Genomic DNA, 12,091 nt, shown 5'->3' on the forward strand with positions numbered 1-12,091 from the left:
GTTAATTATTCATGTGTGTTTGAATAAATCTGTCAAGTTATTATGCATAAATTTAAAGGATTGGATCACCCAAAAATGATTATTTACTGCAAATGACTGATGGTAACATCAGAGAAGACCCTCACTAGAGAGTGGAGCCCTTTGCATCCGCAGAAATAGGATTTTGGGCTACTTATGGACTATATTGAGGACTTGCATTAGATGGAGATAAATCCTGGAAAGTTGTCCTCCAAAACCGTAATTTCTCTTCGTCCGAGGAAAGAAAGTCAGTAAATAATAAGGCTGTTTTCAAGTATTTTTTAAGATAACTTGTTTGAATAAAACGTGGAAAAATGAATGGCAGAAGTTACAGTTGTTATTCTTTACTTGTAAGTTAACCAACAAGAATTATTCAACTAATCAGATTTATTAGGGGAAAAAAATAATTGAATTCATCGACTTAAAGTCCCCGTGAACCGGAAGTTGCAAACGATTTTTCTCCAGTGCTGTGACGTATTTCCAAGTGAAACGGAATATTGAACAGAGGGCAGGGTTTGACTCTAGCGCTCCTCCTCTCCATCTCTCGCTCATAGCAAACTAACGGTTTGAGGGGAGTGGTTAAGCGTTTCCCCACCCAAACTGTGAAACCTACGTCATCAGAAAAAGAAACCGTTCCAGACCGGAAGTAACTTTTCAGATTTTGATTAAAGATTACTAAGGTAAAACATTTTTTTAATATATATTCACTTGCACGGATTAATTGTTCACCACAAGACTAGTAATATGGGCTAACAAAGTAAATAGGTTCAATTTTGATTTCACGGGGACTTTAAAAAAAAACGTAGCTAGTATAATTCACCCAAACGCAATCTAATTTCCTCTCATGTTGCAAACCCACACACACTCTTTCTTCTGTTTGATATTTCAAAAACACTGGACCCAATTGACTTTCAACGCAAGGTCATTTACTGACGCCCTGAAGTCCTTTTAGTGCGTATCAGTGGTTGTAAAGCAGAAAAGGAGGTCGGGAGCAGTGCGGTTGATTTCCTGAGGGATCCTCGAGCGACGGAAACCAATGGCTTTCAAGAGGTACAGTGATGCGTGTGTTTCCACCTCATGGATCTCTGGGAAAGGACAACATCGTGTCTCCTGCCGACATCAGCTGGCGTTTCATCAGAAATAATGACCCTACATGGAGTCCCACACCAATTAAGGCCCAATGAATAATTGAGCAGCTCTGGCTGCGTGAACTGATGGAGCCGCATGTTTAATTACTGCCGGCTGATCTATGCCTGGATGGCTGTACACGCGTTTATCTTCGCAAGGACAAGAGGAGCGAGGGGAACAATCCATGTGTGGCCTTGGTCATTAGTAAATCTATAGGGCAGCTATATAGTCAGAGATCCATGGGTGATGGAAACTACCTCACGAAAAAACACTAAACAATGGCAGACTGATCTCATGAAATGGCGTATGTATGACACGCCAATTCGTATTTCCATTTTTGGCGCGCTATCAACCCGCATAATCGCTTTTCAGCGTGTTTATGAACGCCGTTGACTTAACGTTACATTACTGTATAAATATATGACCTACCCCAACCCCGTCCCTAAACCTACCTGTCACTGGGGTTAATGGCATTAATGAGTCTTTCCTTACCATCCTAGGAAAAAAAATATCGCTCCCCAGATGTAGATCTACATTTTGCTTCGTTTCGCTCAGACATTTAACGGCATAGACACGCATACACGCGGATAGCTCAAAATGCGTATAGATAACACGCCACTTGACTTGAAAGTGGCGTGTATGCTTACGCAAAAGTCATGATGTCATGTTGACAATGGCGACGTTTACATGCACAACTTTTCTTTCAATCGGTCTGAATTCATTCTGAGTGTGTTTATACGTGAACGCTAAACGTGATCGGGTTGATGTGCGCGTTTATATGTCACAAGCTTCAAATCGTAATAGATTTGACAGACGCTGAGGAGTGAAAGGAGAATTTTATAATGACGGGACACTCATTTATACGACACTTTATTCAGACTCGTTCCCCTCGTCATTATGCTATTTCTACGTCATTGAACATGCGCAGTCCTTGCAGTTTCGGTTCTCAATCCGATCAAGTGTTTACAAGTTCTCTCAATCGGATCGTTTTGATGGAAGTTTCGTTGGGATCGAGCTCAATCAGATCGGTTAAGGTATTTACATGCAGGTTTTCAGTCCGATTGAGCCGTCAATCCGATTAAAATGCTGGGTTGTTTTAACCCAAATTTGCAGACTGATCTCATGAAGTAGCGTGTGTATGACACGCCAATTCGTATTTCCATTTTTGGCGTGCTATCAACCCGCATAATCGCTTTTCAGCGTGTTTATGAACGCCGTCGACTTAACGTTACATTACTGTATATATAAATATATTACTTACCTCAACCGCGTCCTTAAACCTACCCGTCACTGGGGTTAATAGCATTAATGAGTCTTCCCCTACCATCCTAGGAAAAAAAAAAGATCGCTCCCCAGATGTAGATCTACATTTAGCTTCGTTTCGCACGGACATTTGACGTCGTGTACAGACACGCGGAATCACTCGGACGTTAATGGCGTAGACATACGTGGATACACGCGGATACACGCGGATAGCTCAAAATGCGTAGAGATAACACGCCACTTGACTCGAAAGTCATGATGTCATGTTGAAATTTGGGTCAAATATGGATAAACCCCCATCATTGAGAATGAGACGTGGTCTGGAAACCACATGTTCATTTTCTCGTATTTGAGGCATGGTTTACGAATGCCCAGAGCCGTATTATTGGGTGCTACGAATGTCTATCAAATGCGCCTGTTTGTAGCTCATAGCCAATCGGGTCAATGACACCAGATGGTGAGCAACAGAAAATTAGACGAGGAAGAAGATGATGGGTCAGAGATTTAGGAGATTTATAAGGCTGTTTTAAAAGGCACCTTCGTATCCGCTGCCATGGTCCAATAGATATAAACAAACTGCTTCGGTGTGTCGCATGTACGTCATCATCGTCTTGCCGCTCCCTCCACGTTCTGTGATTGGTTCCCTATCTCAGGCGAAAATTTGGTTCAAGGTGTGTCCAGGCTGCCTAGCCGCGTGAATAAAATTCCCTGGAAACCCAGGCTAGATAAACCCAGCCACTGGGTTAAATTTTTTTCATTACATTTTCAACCCAATGTTTGAGTTTGGGTTAAAATTGGGTTAAAACAACCCAGCATTTTGTTAGTGTAACGGATAATTTGGTTGCATGTAAACATAGCCATTGTGATGCAAGTCACGACTGAAAACACTGAACTCTCACAACGTTTAAAACTGGGGAAATGGAAAAAGAACCATTCTGAAACAACAGATTCTCGATTCCCAAGCCCATCGGCTCTATCGTTCTTGTGAAGCAGAGCAAAAAAAGCTTTGGCATTTCAGTGATATTCACATTTGGCCTTTCTTTGAGACGACGACTCTTGAGCTGTGAACCACCGAGGTCCAGATCCTTGAGGGACGCCCGCGAGTCCCAGCGGTTCACGGAGACACGGTTCTGCTCTCATTGCCGACGCCATCGAGACACATCTGGGCCGAGCTGATTGATGTAGTCCCACCAGTTCTCTCTGCTCTCTGTGGAACGTAATGTGCTATCCATAAGACACTCGCTGTACCGAGCCATCATCCAACAACAACAACAGATCCGAGGAACACATCCACACGTGCTACATACCAAACTAACACATTAGTGATACATTGCAAACAATGTCAGGGCCATTGTATTGTCAAATACAGCATCCATGACTAGATTTTAGGTAGCACTTTATTTTACAGTCCTGTTCCCTGTGTATTCTACAGTAACTGGATTATAATACCAACCCTGAACCTAGCACTAAACACACACTCTAAAAAGGCTGAGTTGTTTTAACCCAACTTTGGGTCAACTATCGACAAACCCAAACATTGGGTTAAAAATGTTATTAAAAAAATGTAACCCAATGGCTTAGTTTGTCCATATTTGACCCAAAGTTGGGTTAAACCAACTCAGCATTTTTTAGAGTGTACAAATTTGGGTCAAATATGGACAAACCCAAATGTTGGGTTAAAAATGTAATTTAAAATGTTGCTTTCACTTTCAACTGTATATTTTTTAATTACATTTTTAAACCAACATTTGGGTTTGTCCATATTTGACCCAAATTTGGGTTGAAACAACTTGAGTGTAACTTTAACCCATGTAGTTACCTAATATTACCAGTGCTTTCTTGGGTAAGTACACTGTAATATAAAGTGCAACCAAAATGTATATGTGCAAACTGCCATATTTAATTTAGTAAATCTGAAGTTCCATTAAATGAATTTTTCTTTTTAGATTCCCAAAGTATGAAGTCTACAATGTCTGTTTTATGTTAAGATTTGATCTGACAGTTGTAGAACACAACAAACCCGGGATGTGCTTGTTTATGCTCCATAAAGCTTGATTAATAGAAAATCCAATGAGTGGAACACACTAGATTTAGCTTTCCATTCGTCAGTAAATGAGCATCCACTCCTAAAGCTGAAAATGTACATATGCCATTATACTAATTCATATGAGTACGATATACACTCTAAAAATTAAATTTTTTAACCCAACGTTTGGGTTTGTCCATATTTGACCCAAAGATGGGTTAAAACAACCCAGCGTTTTTACACTCTAAAAATGCTGGGTTGTTTTAACCCAACTTTGGGTCAAATATGGACCAACCCAAATGTTGGGTTAAAATTGTAATTAAAAGTTGGGTCAAAACAACCCAGAAATTTTTAGAGTGTACAGTTTAATGTAGCTATATATTTTATTTAGCAGTTTAAGATATTTTCAATGCGTAAAAAGTATTGTAAGAATGCCCTTTTACTTTTTACATTTTATTTGTTTACTTATTTATTTGTCCTTATAATTTAAAGGTAAAAAAAGCGTAGTTATTATTTTTGTTATTTATGGAAACGTTTTCCACCGTGAGATTTTTAAAAATGGGTCATTTCTACTTTTTATCTCGCAATTTCAACGTTAAAACTGCACTGAAAAAAATTTTTTTTGGTTTAAGTAACCTGGTTGCCTTAAAATTTTCATTGAAAAGTTCATTGAACTGGAAAAAGTGAGTTTATACATGAAGAAGAATGATTTAATCATCAGAAACTCAAACTTATTTGTTATCTGAACTAAATAAACTATTTAAGTTGATATGACAAAAGAAAAAATGTTGTCTTTTCTTACAGTGTGGCAACTGCAAGTTTATAGCTCATGATTTTGAGAAAAAAGTTGCGAGATAATATGAACTCAACTGCCGATTGCCAATTGAATTGCGAGTTTATATCAAGCAATTCTGACTTTTTCTTTAGAATTGTAAGATATAAACTTGCAATTGTGAGTTAGAAAGTCCAAATTGTGAGATATGATCTTACAATTATGATAAAACTGGGGAAATGGAATAACATATTGATAATTCTTGAAAATATTGGGATGATGAGCACATTAAAAGTCATTTTATTTCACCCTATAGAGGTCTATATGAACATACAGAGCTGATCAACTCACTATTCATCTTTCAGACATTATATGGAAGGATTTGCTTTCACAAAAACGTGCCGCACTTTCAACACTCATGTAATGCAGCATTTATAACTGTTAAAGCCTTCTGTATGTAATAACCTGATGTTAAAATCGTAGCAAACAAATGCCGTTCATCATGGCCATTACAACAAGCTCAAATCTGTGCATTGATTTAACTGTAATGAACACAAAAGGGCTTTTGAGCACTTAAAAAGCCTTCATGCAATTAACATGCGCTTTTAAAACGTGCTCGATCCTCATTTCCAATCCAAACCAAGTCATTTTCAGTAAATGAATGCTAGGTACATGATTTTAATGCACTAAAACGTGGCAATGTTGACAGCATATATCAGAAGACTGATATTGAAATCAAACAATGATTATATAGTTGTTAATCACAGGTTTTGATTTGCAATTATTTAACTTTAGTGGGTGTGTTTGTGTGTGTGTGTGTGTGTAAACCAATCTAAACACAAAGGAATGTGCCAATAAAAAAAGCACTAGGTTTTTCAGCATCACAACATCGCATGAATGTGATTTGTTGTGACCTGCTTTACCAAACAAGCACATTCAAACTATTGAAGATTTCTGTCTACGGACACTTGGCATGTCTATAAATGTCCTTTAAAATGAACATACTCATGTGTTTCCATGTGTTCATATATCCACCAGCATCACAACACTGACTGCACGAGTTTTGTTTTGACCTCAAGCATAACATGCGCGAGTTAAAGCCCATGTTGCATGCACAGAAAAGCATGCAACCAGACAAATGCATGAACGCTGAAGCTTTATTCACACACATCAACAAAAATAGCGCTATAGGTTTGATGTACCTCGGAACACAGCTCGGAGATGAGCGGTCAATCTCCCACGTTGCAAACAAATTCATGGGCACGGGCATGATGGGAGCCGAACCCGCCGCACCCGAGCCCGAGCCCAGAGCCCCGGCCATGGCTGATCCCCCGGGCGCCGCGGGTGCGGGTGCGGGAGCAGGGGCACCGACACCCGGGCTCATGAAGGCGGCCCGGACCCCTCCTCTCTCCACAGCCGCGGCCATCATCGAACCGACACTCGACTGGACTGGGACGCTTCTGGACCTCACTTATATCAGGACGGCTTTCTGCTCCTGCTCATCTCTCTCACACACAGATTTGCGATGGACAGAGGCGGAGCTTCGCTTCAGATTCAGAAGGGAATGTGGAGCACATGCGATCTGACCTCGGCCGATAGCAGGCGCTGAATCACGGGCTCCGTCTCCGGTTCAGGACACTCGCGAACGAGTCGTTCTTTCGAAAGATTCGGTCGAAACGATTCGCGAGCCGTTCGTAAATAACTGGACTGTTTTTGATAACGAGGTCAGTCAGTGGCGTATGACGAACATATCGGGCGAATTAACACAATTAGAGACTAAATAAGTGAAATTATATTGGGAAACATTGCATCCATGTTGAAAAAACAACAACAACATCATTTTTGAAATAATAGATAGCCTATTAGTAACTCCAAGAGAATGAAAGGTTACTTAACGTTAAATGAATCATGGAATCGTTCCAGTAAACAAATTTGACAAGTCATGACAAGTCACATTTAGCGCTTTTTACAATACATATTGTACAATTGTTTGAATGCTCACCGACCGTCTCTGAAAGCGGGGACCTCCAAGCCTCCTCTGTGGTCTAATGGGTTCAGTGGGCATCATCCCAGAGACACAGAAACCTCGGGATATGGGTTAAGTTAAACTGTGCTTGTGACCAGTGTCACGGAAAAAGACAATCAGAGTGGGCTTTCATTTAGATGTTAAACATTGTTAAGTCTAAAGTGGCATAGTTTATAGGTGTGGTGCAATGACTCGTATATTTGTGCATCATGAATAGACCCTGGCATTTTGCTTCCGTATTTGTGATAAGGTGAGGTGCATGACATTGTCCAGTTCACTGGGAAAAGTAATGAGTTGCAAGTCATCCCCCTATTGCTTACATTAGTCCACTGATACAGAGCTTCTCAAACCTGTCCTGGGGACCCCACACCACTGCACAACTTTACTGTCTCCCTGATTCAACTCATCACCTCATTAGTAGGCCTACAGGCAGCAACTCGAATTGGGTGTGTTTGATAAGGGAGGCATCACTACACTATTTATTCACTTGAAAGTGAGTGAAAACGAGTGAGTGAATTTGGACGGGATGAGCTGCTGCTTATGGATAGTTTAAACTTATTGTTATATAATTAGGCTATTTGAAACTTAGCAAACTGGCAGCTCCAATAGGAAGATGACAAGATTTATCTAAAACTCTGTCATGGAACCTGTCTATAAACCCCAATTAAACAATTTAACAACTAATTAAAAAAGATTTTATACCCCTATGATATTACGTTGTAGCCACATTGGACCAGTGGTTTGTAATGGATGGATGATTCAGCTGCGGTGCCATCTTCTGGTCATTCAGCACTTGGCTTTTACAGTACATTATGGGTATTCTCTAGCCGTTAACCATACAGTTGTACACCCATTATTGCGGTGCATTGTGGGATTATTTGAGTGCACTCAATAGCGTCCATTATGGTTTCAGACACCACTACAAATGACTGTCCCCTGAAATAGTGCACTTAAAGAGTATAGCCACTGTTTAGCGCCAACTCTAATAAAACACACCTGGGGTCTTTACCATAAAGCTAGTTTAGGTGGCTAGCCAGGTATGTTTCACTTAAGTTTGCTCCAACCCTGGGCTTTAGGCACCATGAAAGTGGTTTGGCTTTTAGCAGTGTTCGTCTCCATATTAACTTAGTCTCCACGGGACCAATCAGCTGTGAGCAAGGTGACACAAGTGAAAGTTTTAAACATGCTATTGTACAGCCCCTATTGAAAGGACATCGCCTCGACCAGACTGTGCACAACAGCTACCAGCCTATCTCTAAACCCACTTTCATTACAAAGATTTTGGAAAAAGCTGCACTTTTACAGTTTACCTCACACCTGGATACTTTTAATGTTCTAGACCCATTTCAATCTGGTTTTAGAGAGCACTGAGTCAGCAAATGACACTCTATTGTCCACTGATTCTGGGTGTTCTGTTGTCCTGATACTTTTGGATTTGAGTGCCGCATTTGACACCATCGATCATGATATTCTTCTGAGACGACTGCAGGATGTTGATGGAGTCGGGGGCCTTGCTCTGCAGTGGTTTGTCTCGTACTTAATAGGAAGGACCTTTTCTGTAAATATCGGATCATTCACTTCACCATCTGTGCCGATCCATTGTGGCGTTCCACAGGGATCCATTCTTGGCCCTCTTTTGTTTTCGCTCTAGGCTCAATATTCAAGAAATATAACATAGATTATCACTCTTATGCTGATGACCTCCAACTATATCTCCCAATCAAACCAGACGATGACTTTTCATTAGACAACCTGTTCACGTGCCTCAAGGAAGCCCACCTGGATGACAAATAACTCACTGCAACTGAATGAAAATAAAACTGAAGCGCTTCTACTGGGTCCTGCTGCTAACAACAACTCCATAACAACACAGCTTGGCTCTTTAAGCAACAACCTGCACAATCATGCAAAAAACCTTGGAGTCCGTTTTGTAAAGAGTAGCTACTTTCAACTCCGATCAATGGCGAAAGTGAAAAACTTTCTCTCTAGTATAAAGACCTTGAAATTGTAATTCATGCACTAATTTCATCTCGATTGGACTACTGTAATTTTCTGTACGTTGGCCTACCTCAAACTACACTGTCTCGGGTACAGATGGTTCAAAACTCAGCAGCCAGATTGTTAACAGGAACTAAGAAAAGGGATCATATCTCCATTGTTCTTGCCTCATTGATTTGGCTACCAATAAAATTTCGAGTCGACTTTAAGATCCTTCTTTTTGCATATAAGCCTCTACATAACTCGGCCCCAGATTATATTTGTGATCTTATTAGACCATATACAGCTTCTTGGTCATTAAGATCTTGTGATCAGTCACTTTTATCTGTCCCTTTCTCTCGGTGTAAATCAAGAGGTGATCGAGCTTTCTCTGTTGTTGCGCCAAAGCTCTAGAACATTTTACCTTTAACCATCAGGACCTCTCCATCTTTAGTTGCTTTTAAATCCAGTTTAAAAACCTATTTTTACTCTCTTGCGTTCAAGTAAGGTCATGTATTTATTTTTCAATTGTTCTACGGGTTGTATATGTAGATACACCAAATGATTTTGCTACTTGCTTTTATCTCTTTTTTATTTCTTTTATTTGATTGAATTATTTTATTGTACTGGGAAGCACTTTGGATCAACTACGGTTGTGTTAAACTTGTGCTCTATAAATAAAGTTTGACTTGACTTGACATGTCTGATGCGCTAAAGTCACTCGACCTGTTTCTACTCCAAATTAAAGGTCACTTATTTATGATTTATTATACTCTTAATCACATGTAAAAATGTTTTATCAATTGTTATCATGCACAGTTTAAATGCATAATGATATAAAGTAACAGAATTAATAAATTAATCTATAAAATGACAACATGCATGCGAGTTTAAAAATTCAATTATCTCTATACCTTTATCAGTTGTATAAACTAACTTCACAAGCTTTACTTGTTAGAAAGGATTTTTCTTTTAGTTTTCCTCTTTCATAGACAGCTATTTTCTTCTCGTTGTGTAAATTTGTTCAAATTCTTAATTTTTTTTCAATCTCGTAATATTCTGCAGATCAAGAGAAGTGAATTGCGTTGCTTTTCGCGAGAAATTAATCGCAGTTTCACTCTTTCTCAGCGCGTGATTGGCTGTTCGCTACTGATGTCACACCTAAACGCCTGAGTTGACAGAGGAAGTTGATGATCCACATCATGGTACCAACAAAGCCTGGTTGGATTGGTTTGGTTTTGTCAACTACCATCATGGTACAGGCCCCTGAACAAGCTAATAAAAGGTCTTCAGGATCTACAGAAAGCTACAGGCGGGTGGGCTTGATCACGGTTAGAGCTAAACTCTGCAGGATAGTGGCCCTCCTGGGGCAGATTTAGACACCCCATAAACATAGGGTGTCTAATTTATCATTTTAGGTTTTTACACTGACTACGTTTACATGCAGCTAATTTTCAGGTTATGGTCGGGTTAAGGTCACTATTCAGGTTTCTGAAACACATGTGTGAGCAGAGAGAGTTTCTCCTATGGAATTGCAATATCCCGATGTAAACAACGGTGCACGGTTAGCGTCTAGACGTACGGACAAACTTAAGACGCAAAATGTGTCATTTCCGATTCTTCTTCCTGTATCCAAAGACAACAACAGCAGCAGCACGCGGATAATGAATAGTTTGAGGCAGCAACATGACATCATGACTTTTGCGTAAACATACACGCCACTTTCGAGTCAGGTGGCGTGTTATCTCTACGCATTTTGAGCTATCCGCGTGTATGCGTGTATGTCTACGCCATTAACGTCCGCGTCATTCCGCGTGTCTGAACACGCCGTCAAATCTCCAGTCATAAATGCCATTAACCCCAGTGACGGTTAAGTTTAGGGACGGGGTTGAGGTAAGTCATATCTTTATATAACGTTAAGTCAACGGCGTTCATAAACACGCTGAAAGGTGATTATGCGTGTTGATAGCACGCCAAAAATGGAAATACGAATTGGCGTGGCATACACACGCTACTTCATGAGATCAGTCAGGAGGCAGATAGCGATCGCCTTTGTTTGCGCTTTGATGCTGGTAACGTTACCGACCTCGCTCCAAAAGTATGCGGTGCTGCGTCTCGCCATGTTTACTTCCGGTATACTGCACGCGGATTTTTGTATGCGCCAAGAAGTTTCTCTACTCAAAAGACCAAGATTCCTTGCGAATAGAACATGCGAAGAACACAAGTCACTATGGGGATATGCCGATATGTGTTTACATGACAAAAAATTTGGGTTAGAAAAGGGGTAGCCCAGGTATAATATCCCGGTTTTTAAAATCCGGGATATGAGCATATCCGGGTTTTTGCCGGTGTTTACATGGCCGTTCGCGACCGGGTTATTGCTAATATCCCGGTTTTGAACGGGTTATTGGGTGCATGTAAACGTAGTTAATGAGTGCCACCCTTATTGACTGCTATATGACCCCATACACGAGAGGTGGGCAACTCTGGCCCTCGAGAGTTTAGCTCCAACCCTTATTAGACAAACCTAATCAAGGTCTCCAGGATTACCAGAAAGCTACAGGCAGGTGAACTTTATCAAGGTTGGAGGTAAACTTGCAGGAAAGTGTATCTAGAGGTCCAGAGTTGAGATCCTGTGCTCAAGGCCAGTGGTTTTCAACCCTGCTCCTGGAGGGACCCACAGCTCTACACATTTTGGATGTCTCCCTTACCTGACCCACATATTTCTGGTCTTGGAGTCTCTACTAACGAGCTGATAAGTTGATTCAGGTGTGATTGATTAGAAAGAGTTGTGTAGTGTTGGTGAGCCTCTAGGACCAGGGTTGTGAAACACTACTCTGGAGCAGGGGTGTCCAATCCCTTACCTCAAACTTACCTCCAC

At 40.6% G+C, this 12,091-nt stretch overlaps 1 protein-coding gene across 1 annotated transcript in view; it reads right to left on the reverse strand.

Annotated features, from left to right (window-relative positions):
• Positions 1-6,791, reverse strand: part of LOC120468721 (phosphofurin acidic cluster sorting protein 2) — a 52,079-nt gene extending 45,288 nt beyond the window's left edge. Inside the window, exon 1 of the mRNA XM_089119162.1 lies at positions 6,410-6,791. Coding sequence (XP_088975288.1) covers positions 6,410-6,636 — 227 coding nt within the window. The 5' untranslated portion in view covers positions 6,637-6,791. The remainder of the gene's footprint in view (positions 1-6,409) is intronic.
• Between the last annotated feature and the right edge of the window lie 5,300 nt (positions 6,792-12,091).

Source organism: Pimephales promelas, chromosome 2 (assembly GCF_988280905.1).
Source record: "Pimephales promelas chromosome 2, fPimPro1.hap1.1, whole genome shotgun sequence".
NCBI classification, from domain to species: Eukaryota; Metazoa; Chordata; class Actinopteri; order Cypriniformes; family Leuciscidae; genus Pimephales; species Pimephales promelas.